The sequence below is a fragment of the Haemorhous mexicanus genome, chromosome 21 (genome assembly GCF_027477595.1).
Source record: "Haemorhous mexicanus isolate bHaeMex1 chromosome 21, bHaeMex1.pri, whole genome shotgun sequence".
Taxonomy (NCBI): domain Eukaryota; kingdom Metazoa; phylum Chordata; class Aves; order Passeriformes; family Fringillidae; genus Haemorhous; species Haemorhous mexicanus.
This window is the reverse complement of record NC_082361.1, coordinates 7,773,710-7,788,917: the sequence shown is the minus strand read 5'-3', so window position 1 is coordinate 7,788,917 and position 15,208 is coordinate 7,773,710. Positions and strand designations below refer to the sequence as shown.

The 15,208-nt window shown below is 52.8% G+C and overlaps 1 protein-coding gene across 3 annotated transcripts in view; it reads right to left on the bottom strand.

The window, feature by feature from the left end:
- The window catches only part of ASTN2 (astrotactin 2), a 326,876-nt gene that overhangs the window by 78,727 nt on the left and 232,941 nt on the right, over positions 1-15,208 (bottom strand). For all 3 annotated transcript variants that reach the window (XM_059864813.1, XM_059864814.1, XM_059864815.1), the window contains 3 exons: positions 14,757-15,022; positions 3,613-3,746; positions 2,354-2,502 (listed from right to left, as the gene is read on the bottom strand). In XM_059864813.1, coding sequence (XP_059720796.1) covers positions 2,354-2,502; positions 3,613-3,746; positions 14,757-15,022 — 549 coding nt within the window. The remainder of the gene's footprint in view (positions 1-2,353; positions 2,503-3,612; positions 3,747-14,756; positions 15,023-15,208) is intronic.

Below are 15,208 nucleotides of genomic sequence, written 5' to 3'. Positions count from 1 at the left end.
ACTGGAGGCTTTTGAGGGGCAGGAGGAAGGCAGAAGGCAGGTGAGGCTGGGACCAGGTACCACCTAGTTTGCCACGGGAATGAAGAACAGGTTGGCAGAGCTCTAGCCCCTGTCAGTACCAGGAATCACAATAAGAAATATCTACAACTGCAATAAAGCAAACAAAACCACTGTCCAAGTACAAATAACCCACTCATTTAAACTCAAGATTTCCAAGGGATGAGTGGCAGCATCCTCAAGCGTCCTACAACCTTGCCAGATCCTTCCAGCCCAGAGTTGGCCCCCTCTGCAAAATACCTGAGATGTGCCTCCCAGCAATGGGAACAACCTGCTCCTCCCTGCGAGCAGCTGGGAGACTGATGGGGAAGGAAGATCTGCCCATATGCATTAGAAGCCATCCAAATTTCATATCCCACACTCCCCTCCCAAAGATTCCCCCTCTGAGGCTGAGTTATTGGTTTTTGTGGATGTTGCTCAGAGGGGAGAAGCTGTGGTGCAGCAGGATGGGTGGGTGGTGGTGGTCAGGGGATATTCAGGACAGGATTTTTGGCTGTAGAGAGCTGTAGCAGTCAGCACCTCTGCAAACCTACACAAGGTATTTAAAGGAATCAAGTCATCTGGCATTGGAGGCCTGAAGGGTAAGAAAGGAATGAAGGCAGGAATGTTGTTTGGTTATAAACAACACAGGAAAAAAAAAAAAAAAAAAGGGAGAGATTTAGGATTGGATTTTCTCTTTAATTGTTAATAGGGTTATTCTGTCCCAAACAGTCCCCCAGAGCAGGCAGAGGGGAGGGAAGCTCCCCACAATGAATTCAATTGCCTGTCAAACACATGGCAGTCATAAAAGGAAAATAATAATAATATTCTGTATTTCCTACTCTGGCTGCCGGGCAAAGATCCAGCCACTTCAAAGGAGAAACCCCATGTTTCCCTGGTCTGGCCTCACCTGACTGATGTGTGAGCAATCTGGAATCCCCATCCAAAACAAAGCCCCTCCTTTGGTGGTTTGTTTTCTTTCCCCATTACTGCAAGGTGCCCCTCCAAGACACAGAACAAACCTTCTTCCATGCCATGAAACCAGAGACCTAACCCAGAGTCCACGGCCACACTGGGCAGCTTTGGGAGGGGATGCTGGCAAGATGCAGGAGAAAGGGCCTGAGGGATGGGACTGGTGTATGAGCCAGGGACCTCCTGCAGGTCTCCTGCTTGTGGAGACCCCTGCTCCTTCTTTCAGGGGTCTCCACAAACAGCTGAACCCCCCCCAGGAGGTGGGGATGTGGCTCTCCCAGCAGCACAGGCCAGCTCTTGCAGCACATGATTTTTGGATATGGTGGCCTCTATGCTGCAGAAGCAGAATAGATGGGCTTGAAGTGAACAGAGAGAGTGGAAACTTCCCTGTGGCTGTGAGGTCTAAATGATCTTCCTGAGCCTGTCTTCCCAACAGGGAAACACAGCTAAACATCCTGCCAGGGTGTCCTGGGAGCCCATGCAAGTCTGCATGTGGACTGTGAGGCTCTGCACTCGAACACCAGCCCTGTCCCAGGTAAATTTCTATTTTCATCAACTGACCAGTTGCCCCTGACACCTTTTGTGAGCTTCTTTAAAAAACTACATCCAAAATCCTCAAGCAAAAAGCAGTAGGTTCTGCCTGGCTTTCCCTGCAGCACTGCTATCACTCAGGGTCTCAAGTCCTATTTTCTGAAATCCATCATTGACTCACCCAAATCAAGTCCCATCCTTCACAGCCCTCTGCCTTGTCCAGCAGCCCCTGGAGCATCGACTGAGCTGCTGACAAAGCCTTCTTATGGTGTAGAGCACTCAGTACAAGCCTCAGAACTAAAGTCCAACCCAGGGAAGTTTCAGGTTCTCCTGGAGAAATTTTGTTCTCTTCAACTGATCTCCCTAAATATTGTAGGTTTTGAGTTCCTCTGATAGGTGTGCAAGACAACTGAAAATGTCCTTTCAAAGGTGGGTCACTGGTCACTCACTGGAACAGACCAGTAAAGCCCTTGAGCTGTTGAGGGATGACTTTCCCCCTACAACCACCACCCTATGGCATTTCAGACTGATCAGATCAACACCCACTTCAGAAACTCCAACTCACAGCTCTCCTGCCCAAAAAAAGAGCAAATAATTTCCTTCTGCCTCACTGTGTTTTTGTAGTTCCCCTTTCCCTCAAATCCCTGTGTCCACAGAAGATTCCAGAAACCTCTCCTAAATGGAGTGGGTGATACCTCCTGTAAAACCTTGGCTCTATTCTCCACCAAAGCAGCTGCTCCCAGCCAGGTAGGGCACAGGAAGCATGGCCAGGAGCCCTCTGCACCACGAGGAGGTTGCTCTCCCTCACACTCACCTGTGTAAAGGTCTGTGTCCGTGTACTCATCCACCTTCTTGTGCTGCAGGACATAGTCTGACACCTTGGTCCCGATGGCAGGCTGCACATCCAGCCACTCCAGAGACACCACGGTGCTGGAGGGCTCCACGTTGGGGGAGAGCCGCAGGCTGGGGGGGAGACAGTGAGAAAACAAGACATGAGCTCCCTTTCTGGGGAGGAATCCACATCTCTAGCAGCACACCCCTAGAAAGGCCCACATTCACACACGTGGGTGTGCCCACAAAGCCCCAAGGACAGAGGCCACAGGGGCTCCTGGGCATCAAAAAGCTGAAGCTCAGTTGAGTCCAGCCTACTGTGTGCCCTTGGGAGCCTCGCCCTGCTCCTGGAGAAGGCAAGCTCATGCAACTCAAAATATCTCATCCAAAGGGGCCTTCATTTCCTGGGAGAGCTGCTGAACTTCAGCAAGGTGAGCAAGGACCAACACCCCAGGAGCAAAACAGGAGAAGATCCAGGTTCTTGAAACCCAGCAGGGCTGAGTCCACAGGAGGGAAGGGTCAGGTCTGCATGGCCAAGGTGAAGGAGGGAGAGAGGAGGAGAAGCAGAGTGAATTCACCCAGCTACAAACCTCTGAGGGGAGTGGGTGAGAGCCAGAGCAGGGCAGCTGTGCAGGAGCTCCTGCCCAGAGCAGGAACAACGTGGGCTGGGATGAAGGCAGAGGAGCTCTGTGCTCCTGGCTGTGCTAATGCAGAGGCGTCCACTCCCTCTGCTCCAGGGTAGATGACAACACCAAGTACAGGGCTATGGAGAGTCTGGCTCCAAACACACAGCATGTTTGCTGGACTCGAGATGGGAAATGAATGCCTTCTGAGGATATTGGCTCACTAAGAAGGTGTTCTGCTCCTTGTGGCTCGCTGGAGCCAGTCTTCCTGCTTTCTCAGCTAATTCCCCATCAGTTTGCTCCTGATTTGCTCTTGCTCTGACAAGCCACAATGAATTGCACTGTAATTCCATTTCTTTCAGCATTTGAAATCCCATTCTACAAGCCCTGCTAATCAGGTGATGAAAATCTATAAGGAAACCTTCCAGGGCCACAGCCAGAGCCAGGATATCCTAAAGACATCAGTCTCACGGTGAGGAGGGCTGGACGGCAGCCCCCAGCCCCAAGGGTGCAGAAGGAGGTGCCCATGAACTGAACCCCTGGGAGATGGGGTGCTTCTGGGGGCTGTGAGCCACGGGAAAGGGGCTGGTGATCCCTGGAGGGCTCACAGGATACGTACACAGGCGGAGGGAGAGGGCTGCAGTTCGGGAGTCCGTTCTCATCGAAGGCGTTGAGGTCGCACCTGCACCAGTCTTCGATAACATCACCTTTCCCAGAGCACCAGTATGAGCTCATCAGGGCTCCCTTGAAGGCCTGATGTGAGAACAAAAAGCGTGAACATGTGTGCTAAAGACTCAGTGAATTCTGGCCAGGCTTTGGGGCTGAGCATCCGGGGGAGTGTGCAGAGCCCTGGGATCGGGAAACACAGCACGGGCTGGGGGAGTGTGTCCTCCCCAGCTTTGCCATGGCCTCTCTGCGTGGCCCTGGGCATGGCCCTCCACCTCCCTGGGTTTAACTCCCATGTGTTGAGTGGTGCTGGTTCATCCCTGAATGCTTTTGGAGTGGGGATGGGGATCTCCTCTGGGGGAGGATTGAGCTGCCTGAAGAAGCACGAGCATAAGTCCCTCTGTGACAGTGAACAGAATACACACAGTGCCTGCACACTGCTGCTGTGTACAATGAAACTCCTCCACTCCTCCCCATGCCCTTCTGCCCAGCTGTCTCTGTCCCTCTGAGAATAAAGTAATGCCCAAATTCCCAACAACACCCCTTCCATCCTTCTCACAGGTTTGTTATTGACACAAAGAGCCCTCCTGCAAGCAAACTGCTGCTTTATTCACTTGTCTAAGGAACACTTGCAAGCAAAACAGCAGTATCTGCAAGGAAAAAATAAATCTTTGAAAATACTTGCAGTATGTCCTCAGGAGCCACCCTGACTGCTCCTAATAATACCAATGAATCCCTGGAATGATAACTGTGGTCAGAATTGGCAAAGCCCTCCAGGTCTCACCCCTCAGTGTCCCTGCTGTGCTCATCCCACAGCTCAGGGTGCTTGGTGTCAGTCCCCTCACCACAGGATGGGGCATCCCTCACTCCATACCCTGCTCTAGTTTGGACCACATGGATTGATAGTGGTTTCTCCCACTGCCTTTCACCTGGAATTAAACTTCCAGTTTCAAAAACATCTCTCCTTCACACACACAAAGCCAACATCCAACCCAACCCTGCAAAGCCATAACACCCATCTGGAATAATCAGAACCCCAAATCACCAGCCACTAGAACAAATCTCTGTAATGCTTTTGACCTTTCAAGAGGTACATTTGGGAGCTGAAATACCTCCACAGGTCGTCATCCACATGGAGCAGCCTCACTTGTGGCAACACTGCTCTTCCCATGAGAAGCTGCCTGTGGAAGCCTGGCCCTGGTGATATGGCCTGTGCTGCAAGGGTATGCCTAGAAATAAATCTGTGCCCTTTGAGGAGCACAGGGACAGCTCAGGCAGCAGCACTGAGCAGAAAACTCTAGGAAAAGCTCCATCCCAGGGAGGTTTCTGAAAGAAGGAGGTATAAATAGAGCCTGACGTCAGGGCTGGCATTGTCCAGGGTTTTATTGCTCTCCCCAAACACCTCCAGCACCTTTAACGAGGCGCCCCGAGGCTCTTGCGTCTGCAAAATTCTCTGCTTCCAGGCATTTACAAAATGGGACTGCTCCAGATGGAAAAAATTGGAAAAAAAAAGAAACAAACAAAACCCAAGGAAGGAACGAACAGGTGAAAGAAAGAAAATGTGACATTATTTTACTCTGTTCTTTAGAAAGTAATTGAAGTGCTAGGCTGGAAAGGGCATCCAAAGTAATTGGAGAGAGGGATGAAGAGAGGAGTTTATCTGACACCCAGATAAATGGATGCAGACACACGAGAGAGAGAGCAGCGGGTCCATGCAGGAAAGGAACAGCAAAGGATGCAGATGGATGGGGAAGCATGTGCTCTCCCTAGGAAGCAAGATAAATACCCTGTGCTGAGGTACCTGTGTGCACAGACAGGCACTGCAGGCAAAGACAGATGTGGGTGATCCTGGGAAGAGCTGTACTGTCACACTGCTGCCACTGCTCCACTGTCCCCCAGCCCAACCCTGTCACTCTGCACACCCCCTCCCTGTCCCCTAACCCAGCTCCTCCCTGCACCCACCCCGACTTAGGGAAGAAACCCACCCACCCCATCCATGCCCTTTAGTAAATACAGTAGCCAACTCCTTGGCTTTCTTTTTTCCTGCTCTTAAGCACTAGCTGGATGAGCAATGCCCCTTGCTCTGCCTGCCCAGGCTCGAATAGGTTTTAATTAGATCCTTCAGGTGCCCAGCTGCCATCTGCCTTGTGTCACCCTTCACACAAACGAGGTTAGGGGATGGATGCTGCACTCATTACAGGAGCACACTTCCACCCCCTAACCAGGTTACTGGGAGCACGACTGCCCCTGCCTGCTCCTGCCTCTGTCCTGACTCATGTCAGGGCCAGGCTGAGAGAGCCAGGCAGCCAGGGCTTGTCCCTGCCTTGTCCCTCAGTGCTAGGCAAGAGCCAGGCAGCCAGGGCTTGTCCCTGCCTGTCCTCTGTATTAGGCATTGGTGAGGCTACACCTTGGGTGCTGAGCCCAGTTCTGGGCCACTCATGACAAGAAAGACCTTGAAGGGCTGGAGTGTGTCCAGGGAAGGGAACAGAGCATCAGGAGAGGCTGAAGGAGCTGGGAAGGGGCTCAGCCTCGAGCAAAGGAGGCTCAGGGGGCCCTTGTGGCTCTGCACAGCTCCTGACAGGAGGGGACAGCCGGGGGGTCGGGCTGTGCTCCAGGGAACAGGGACAGGAGGAGAGGGAACGGCCTCAGGCTGGGCCAGGGGAGGTTTGGGTTGGACATCATCAGGAATTTCTTCATTGTAAGGGTGGTCAGGCACTGGGAGGGGCTGCTCAGGTAGGTGGTGGAGTCTCCATCCCCGGAGGTATTCAAAAAACAGCTGAATGAGGCGCTAGTGCTGTGGTGTGACAAGGGGGTGATTGGTTAAAAGCTGGACCAGTATTGGGGGTCTTTTGCAACCTCAGTGATTCTGGGATTCTATGGCTTTTCTTGCTTTCCAGTGGAATTTTGAGACAGTGGCTACTGGGGTTTTCCCATTGGTGCTGGGGAGTTTGTGTTGATGGGTGGGGAAGCATCAAGAGCAAATTGATGGGGAGCAGAAATGGGTGAGGTCACACAGAAGAAGGGAATGGCAGCTGCCACTCAAACAAGAAGCCCACTGGCACAGGAGGACCAAGAGTGATGGACAGGGATGCATTGAAGGTGCTGAGATCCATCCCATGGGAAGCTGCAGCCTTTGGGAGGAGGGATGAATGCACAGGGACCTTCCTGATCTCTGGTGGCTGAGAAACACTTTCCCCTCATGCTTTGGGCTGGGCTGTCCACATCTCCTGTCCTTCCCTGCCATGCTCAGAGCGTGCAGCGAGTGCTCTCCTCCCTGCCAGGAGACAGCACCTACACAAGTCCATCTCAAGCATGACCACTTCCATTTTGGATGCTTCATCATGGTGGCCAAGTCTTCACAGGCCCAAGAGGGTCTGGAATCATGAAGGGCTTCCCAGGAGTGATGGATCCACTGGGAATGGCAGTGGCCCCCAGAGCACTGTCCTGTGCTTGCCAGCCACTCCCTGGGACCCCCACACCCCTCTGTGCCCGAAGGCAATTTTATCTCTCATTTAAAAGTATCCAAATTGTATTGTTTCCCTGTGAGTCAGCCCATTTAGTTTATGTCCTTCGGTGCCAGAGGGGAAATTTATGAGATGAGAAACTGGCTCGAAACGTTTATTTTCTAGATGACGAGTCATGCCATTAGATATATAGCTTTATGAATCATAGGAACAGCATCTAATTTGCTCTTAAAGGTATAATAGGTCTGATTCCCCACACCCATGCACACACATATATTGGATTGATAGTTCCCCCCTAGGATGGCTAGGATGGAACTAGTTCATTTGTTTTGACACAAGCAAGACTTAGAGGACCATAAAGTCCCATCTTACCATAAGCTAAGCCTATTCATAAAAAAAATATTAGGGAAACAAACGATCAGCTAAGCACATTTATCCTACACTCGATTGCATATGGATCTTTCTCCTGTTGTTATTTGTGCTCAGGGGGAGGCCATTTGGCCCCATTTTATAGCTGAGACACTCTGTAACAAAATAGAGAAGAACACTTCCTTTGTCCTCTGTTAGACCTGGCTGATGGAGGGAGAAGCATTAAGTTATTTCTAATTGTGGGTTGTCTGTTGACATCCCAGGAGGGGAAAGTGATAGGACGTGAAGGAAACTTTCAGATCAGCATTTGCAGGACTGAGCACACACCACAGGGCTGGTGTTTGCAGATGGGATACTGGAAAGGGCACGTGTTGGGTGCTTGTCTGTCAATACCTGGTGTTCTCCATGGCTGACAGTCACATGAAAATCTGGCTCACTGAGTCTAGGATGCACATCTCTGTTTCTAGAAAAATTAAAAAGGAAATACAGGGAGATAAAAAAAAGAAAAAAACAAAACAACTCCAGGTGAACATGTAGGCTGGACAGAGATGGGCTGCAGATAAAAGGAGATGATCTGGAAGCTGGAACTTAGGTTCCTTTTTGATTTTGCACCGATTTCCCAATCTCTGCTTTTTTGTTCTTTTCAGTGCAGAAGGAGAGAAGGAAGTGTGGAAGCAGGCTGAGCCATGCCAGCAGACAGGCTCCATCCCATGTCCAGGGACACTGCAGCAAACGGACACATCCTGTCCTGTCCTGTTGGCAGGATGGAGATGGGGCCTGCATGCCACCACCACCTTCCCTCAGGCACAGGCAGGGGCCACTGGAGGAGGATGAAGGCTCCAGAAGAGCTTTCACAGCCTGAGCAGGATGCTACCACGATGGCAGGGTGGCTGGAGGAAAAGCCTTCCATGCCCTTCCAGCAATGCTCAGTGCTGTTCACAGGAGGTAAATGCCACTCCTAAGTCTAGACATCTCTGGAAATGGGGCAGAAAAACAAAAAAAAAGGGGAGGAAAGCTAAGGATTTCCCAGGCCAGAGACTCTTCCCAGGACCATGCAGTTCATGAAAGGCCAGGTTCACAGCAAAGGAGGATGGAGTTTTGGTGCTCTAGGTTCACAGCAAAGGAGGATGGAGTTTTGGGGTTCCAGGTTCACAGCAAAGGAGGATGGAGTTTTGGGGCTCCAGGTTCACAGCAAAGGAGGATGGAGTTTTGCTTTTGGCAGATGATCCCATCCTGTGTTGCTCACACCCTCCCTGCCTCTCACTGCCTCTCACCCGGGAGCAGCATCCCCAGCACTTCATCCTGGAAAGGGACATCAGAGGTCTGCTGGAAAGGTCAGGGTGCTGGGAGGGACCCAGTGTGGGCAGCATCCTGGTTTCTGTAATTTACAGAATAACAGGATCCCAGGGAGAGGCAGAGGACACCGTGAAACCTGGGAAATCAGAGGGGAAATCAGAGGGGAAATCAGAGCCCTGTGCGCTGCAGAGAGCCCTCCTGGGGAGCCGGCTCTGCTCTCACACCTCTGCACAAAGCTCCCCATTAAAGCCCCAGCCAGGCACGACAATGCTCCCATTCTTCCCCTGGAAAGGCGAGCTGGATGCGGGCTGGAGCTGCAGCACGATGCTCCAGGGCCAGAGGAGGAGGACAAGGGCCAATTAGCAGGTATTCAAACAATGCAACAGCAAATAAAAAGAAACACACCCCAGACCAAACCAAAAACTCACCTCAGCCACAAGAACACTGTCCCCCCTTTGGCCCAGGCTCCCTGACTGCTTTGGCAGTGGAAGAAGAAATCCCTGGCTCTGTGTCCCCAGGCCTTCAGGGGCTGCTTTGGGGAAGCTGTGTGTCCTCCAGCAGCTCGACCATGGTGCTGGATTGGGGTCAGACTGAGCCCATGGCCTCGGGGACACCTTTCACCCTGGCTAAAAACACCCTGACAGCCTGGGGACACCGGTGGGACAGTGGGGACAGCGGTGGCCCTGCTCTGCTCTGCAGAAGATGGCTCCTGGGCAAGGAGTGGGAGAAAAAATGGGGAATTTTGCTCCAGCCTCACTAGTCATCTGAGCTGGTGAGCCCCAGCACGTGAAGAAGCTGCCTCCAAGAACCCTGCCAAGGTCCCAGGCATGCTCTGGGCTCCTGCTGAGGCCAGTGGGACCAGCAGCACAGGGATATGCCCCCCAGCAAGCCCCCACACCATGGGTTGGGCCATGTGTGCTATGAGGAGGCCATGGCTACAGCAAATGCTGAGATTACTCAATTTTCGAATTAAAGCAAGGTCCTAGGGGTCTCCTAAAAATCCAGGCTCTACATCCATTTGTCTCCTTAAATACACACAGCAGGAGTTTGAGTCCATTTCCCAGTAGGAAGGAGATTGATCTCTCCTGCCTCTCTTCTCCACACCCCCCTCACCACACCACTCTCTAAGCATTTCTGCAGCTGGCTGAGCTGCTCCACAGAAGCTTGTTTCAGGGTTTTTTTGGGGGGAAAACTGAACAGACCATGAACATGAGGGGTCATACTGCCCAACATACCTTGCCTTTTCTCCCCTCCACTGGCCACGGCTGTCCCGTGGCTCTGGACATGCACATGTGCATCCCAGTCAAGGATGCTCCTGGGAGGGGATGGGGGAAGCAGGGCATTCCCTCCCTGCCTGTGAGGGACAAGGGTGTTTGCAGATCATGCACACCTGTGCTCTCACTCAGTCTGTGCCTCTGGGTGCACTCCAGGGCTGTGCTGGGCAGTAAGAAAGATGGTGCCCACCCTATGGCTGGCAGAATTAAGGTGGAGAGGAAAGTCACCATAACCTGAGGGGACAACAACTGGGGTGAGGAGCAGCTCTTCTCTTTGACCTGAGGATGTTCCCCAAAGGGAAAGCAGCTGGGCTCACCACCTCTCTCTTCTCTCCCACCACATGCACTCAGCAGCATCCAGCCCCCGAGGTGTTGAGAGCATTTTGCCAGAGGACAGCCCCACCACAGAGAGAAACTCTTTGCTGCTGGGCATGGCCAGCCACTGACCCTGGTGGAGGTTTCCTCTGCAGCCCTGCAGTGGAGAATCTCCTCCAGCTTCATGTGGAGGGACCACTGTGGTGTCTGGCTGCTGCAGAGCACAAAGGGAGCACAAGAGAGATGTCGGCATTGATCAAAACTGATTCAGGATCCACAGAGCTCCAGAGAGGTCCCTGGGAGATGACAGCCAAGGTCACATCTTCTCTGTCTCTTTACATCTTTGGAAGTCCCAGTGTGAGCACTCAGACTGAGAGCACTGGAGCTGTGACAGCACTGGTCCTGTAGAATACTTGGATTAGCTGGATCTCACCAGGTGACTGGGACTGGTGCAGGGGGGACTCCAGCACTGCCTCTGCTCCAGCCAGAGTCCTTCCTGTCAAACCCGCCACCCTCAGCCACAGCAGTGTGACAGCTACAGAAAAGACATTCAACAAAGCCCTTCAAGAGCTGTTTGAACCTCCAAAAACATCTCCTTCACCCCGGCAAGCTCCAGCACTTCCACAGCCCCCAGCCAGGCTGCAGTGACCAGTGATGGTCCAAATTCTTTGACCAACACTATTAAACCACAGGGGGAAACAAAGAAACCCCTAGCAGGATCTCAGTCCATAGTTCTCACTTCATACAAGGAGGAAAAGAAGGCCTGATGCTTTTCCTCATACTGAGATTGCTTCTCCCCACTGTTGGGAGCAGGAGTCGTGCTGGAGCTGGGCTGGGAGGACATATCACACAGAGCTGAGAGTTACCTTGAGGACATTTCCTCTGGACAAATTCTCCCTGGACAGCAAAAGGCAAAACTCCTGGAGCCCTTTACATTTCAGGCCCTTGCTTCAAAGCAAGAAGAAAACAGCAATTGCCACTGACATGGAAATAAAGAGTTTTTAACTCATTTCACGTGGGCAAAGTGATATATTTTCACCTCATCTCCTGCTTGGAAATGGTCACTTTTAGCTGAAATCAAACATGCACACAAAGAAATATCACAAATCAGTCCACAGCAGACACCCTGCATGGAAACTGAATCCCCAGCATTTAAGAGTCTGGCAAGGTCATCAGCAACCGAGAACACAGCCTTGGACAGGGCTGGAGCTGTAAATTTTAAAAAGTTCATAACTCACTGCTCTAAGGCAGATGTAAAGACAAACATTAAAAAAAATACACATGCTGAAGAGGGCAAAATGTCTTTACCTGTGTTTTGCTTCATCTTTGCTCCTCAGCTTATACAGGAAAACTTGCAGCCAAGTTTATGGAAGTCAATATCCACCTTGTTAATGACCTTGCTATCTGTCTGTACAGCATTGTCTTTGTGGACACATATGTAAAGAGTGTTTACAATTTCTTCTTTTTAACACTACAGGAGCGGGATGTGCCTGCAGTTCCTCTAAGGTCAGCACCCACTGTATTGATTGAGAATCATCTACATGAAGGGGGAAAAGCAGGCAATGGAGCACTCAGGATTGGAGATGCTGGACTTGGTTCAGCCCAGGCAAGTGAAAATCCTATTTATGGCACAGGAGAACACCACTCTGCAGTGCCTGGGACCCCCCTGGCCTCTGTTTGGTGCTGAAAATGGGTATTTCATCATCCAGATGATACATGAGATGCTCCTGGTGGGACACACCCTGTGGGAGCCGCTCAGTGCACAGAGCACGGTCACAGTTTAAACTCGGTGGTGTTCTGGGTCTTGGTTGATAGGCTGATGTCCCCGTGGTGGTGGCAGCTCCTTCCCACCCCTAATTCCCTTTCTCTTTCATGGTAACCCTCCCTGCTCACAGGGGAAGGCGAGGGAGAGACCATGCCCCTGACTTCCACGGGCATCCATCGTGCTCGAGCTCATGGTGCCACAAGAGGATGGGGACACCTCTCCACAGAGGCAGCACTAACCCCACACCAAACCATCCTCTCCAGGAGAGGGACATGGCCCCCATGAGCTCCACTTCTTTCAGAGAGGAAAGTTACAGCTCTGCCCAGCCCAGGCTGCCTGGAAAAACCTCCAGTGGTGGTGCCAAAGACAGAAAGAGAAGGAGAGGGAGAGAATAAAAATCCTGCAGGAGAGAGGCTGGTGGAGAGAAGAGGAAGAAACAAGCTGGGGTGAAGGGATGGAGGGAGCAGGACAGCCCATCAGAAGTGAGCAAGGAGGGGAAAGTGATGGAGCTGATGCAACACGAGGGATTCATGCAGAGAGAATGGGAATGACTAGGAAAGAGAAATAGAGGCAGGGAATGCAGAAAACATTCCCTCGTGTCCTGCTGGAGCAAGGATGGGGATGGTCTGGGATGGTTGTAGGGAGGAAGGAATGAGAGGACCTGCTGTCAAGAGAAGCCTACAGCTGAAACAACCAGACCCAGCTAAGGAGGGGGTGGTAAGACAAGACAGTATAATCCCATCTGCTGCCCACCCCAGCACCTTGCACTGAGATGGCACAAAGTGACCTGTCCTGGCATGTGCTGCTCACTGCCAGCTCCCTTAGTGCCTGCTCTGGCAGCATCCCCTCCACCCTGCAGCTGCCCAGAGCCCCCACCCTGTCACCTCTGATCCCAGCCCTGCCCCTGCACAGCTCCCTGGGGCGAGGGGAGCCTCACACACAGCACCCTCACACAGGGACAGGCTCCCAGGGCATGCCCCTCCACCCCTGGGCAAGGAAGTGGAAGAGGAGGAGAGATGCAGGGAGCACAACCCCAAGGAATATTGCTGGGGTGTGTGTGCTGTGGTTGGGGCTTTGTTTGTTTGCTGGTTTTCTCAGCAGAAAGCACAATGCGGGCTGGGCTCCAGCTGCAACTGATGGGGCCGGGGGAGCAGGGGAGGGAGGGGAGGAGGGAGGAAGGGAAGGGAGGCTGCTGGTGGAACAGACTGCAGCTCCTCAGGACAAGGAGGCGCCCCAAGCGAGCCCAGCAGTATTGGCAGGACTGGGGGGACAGGTGAGGAGGAAGATGAGGAAGAAAGGGGGAGTTTGCAGCCAGGCACAGAGAGGCAGGGTGGCATTGTCACCTGGGCACAGGGTGATGCAGGGGGGTGGTGAGCAGGGTCCATGGAAATCCTTCAGATCCTGCTGGGCTCTTCATTGTTATCCCCTCCTTGCTGGCTAACTACCTCTTGAATCCCTAAAAGAATGTCTTCTGGCAGATTCTGCTGGGAAGCACATCTCTGTTGCCTGAAGGAAACCAGCTGTCCCACTGCTCTCCCTGGACCTTAGTGCCTCATCCCAGCACTGCCCTGGACATGCTGACAGGGCAGGCCAACCTCTACACAAGAACTGCCCAGTGGGAAGAGCAGGCACAGGGGGAAAGAATGCAGGAAGGAAACAGTGGGAGAAAGGGAGCTTGAGGAAAACACCCAGAAAGAGAGGTTAACTGAGGTGTGGAAGTCAGGCATGGCTTCGTGCAAGGACCAAGAGGGCTGATAGATGGGAAAGCAGGAACCAGATCAAGAGGTAGGCATGGAGTGACTCCCCAGAGACAGCACCCAGAAACTTGGGTACCGGGAGAAGCACAAAGACTCTTCTCCCCATGGATGTGGGAAGGGGATGAAGCATCATTCCTGGTGCTCACACCTTCATATGCCAGGATTGTTTCCTGACCTGCAGCCCACCCACAGCTGCTGCATGCTGGCTCACTTGAGACCTCCTAATCAAGTACAGGCTCAGTGCCAACAGGTGACTTTAAGCAGGTCTGTCATTTGTGGACTTGAGATTGGGGTCAGAGGGCTGTGGAGGGGGGTGGGAGTGGCAGTGAACAGAGAAAGTGGGAACCCAATCTCCACAGGATTAACACTGAAGCTCTTGCAGGAGCCCAGCCCCAGGGACCGGCAACCTCCAGCCTGGCTGATCTCTCCTGGAGTAGCAGGGACCTCCTGTGGCTGTGGGACTGTCCCAAGGGGATGGTTCTTCCCTCCCTCTGCACCTTTGCAAAGCCACACTGGAGCCCTGGAGGCCTTTGGCCACCCCTCAGACAGGTATGTCCTAGACCTTGGAGCCAGGAGTGAGGGACTGAGCTGGTGCTTGGCTCCTGAGACCTCTCCACAGGACACATCCTGCACACCAGCATGGACACTGGGAACGACTGTGGCCTTGGCATTGCCTTGAACCCACTGAAGGCAGGGAGATGCAGGTCTGAGAGGGCTGTGGGCAGCAGGACCCGCCAGCTCCATCCCCGACACCATCCCACACATGAAAACACCCGCCTCGCTCCAGGGAACCTGCACGAGGGGACCTGAGAGGGGACTGGCTGAGGTCACAGCGCTGCGGCTGGCCCGTCACTCACCTCCCTGGTGTCGTTGTCCTGGATCAGAGCGTACAGAGGCACCACCCTGTTGATCTCCAGCAGAACCGGGGTGGGGCTGAGCTGCTCCTTGCCGGGCCGCCGGCACAGGTGGCAGGTGGAGGGGCAGCGCCCTTTCTCCTCGCAGTGGATCTCCACACCTGAGATCAGGTGGTCATCTGACAACATCTGGGCTGTCAGCAGGCCTGACAGGTATGTGATGAAGGGCATGGATTTCAGCTCCTTCTTGTTCCCAAGCTCAGTTGTTTCTGGGTTAGGGAGAGGGAAGAAACCAAACAGAATTAAACAAAGCTCAGCACAGGACTCTTCCCAAAGCCAAGCTGTGCTGCAGTCAGGATAAATGCAGCTGCTGAAGGTGTAGGCCAGGTGGGAGCAGGAAAAAAAGAAAGGTCAAGGAGAGAAGGAGAAAAACAGGGCTTGCAGGTCACTCTTTG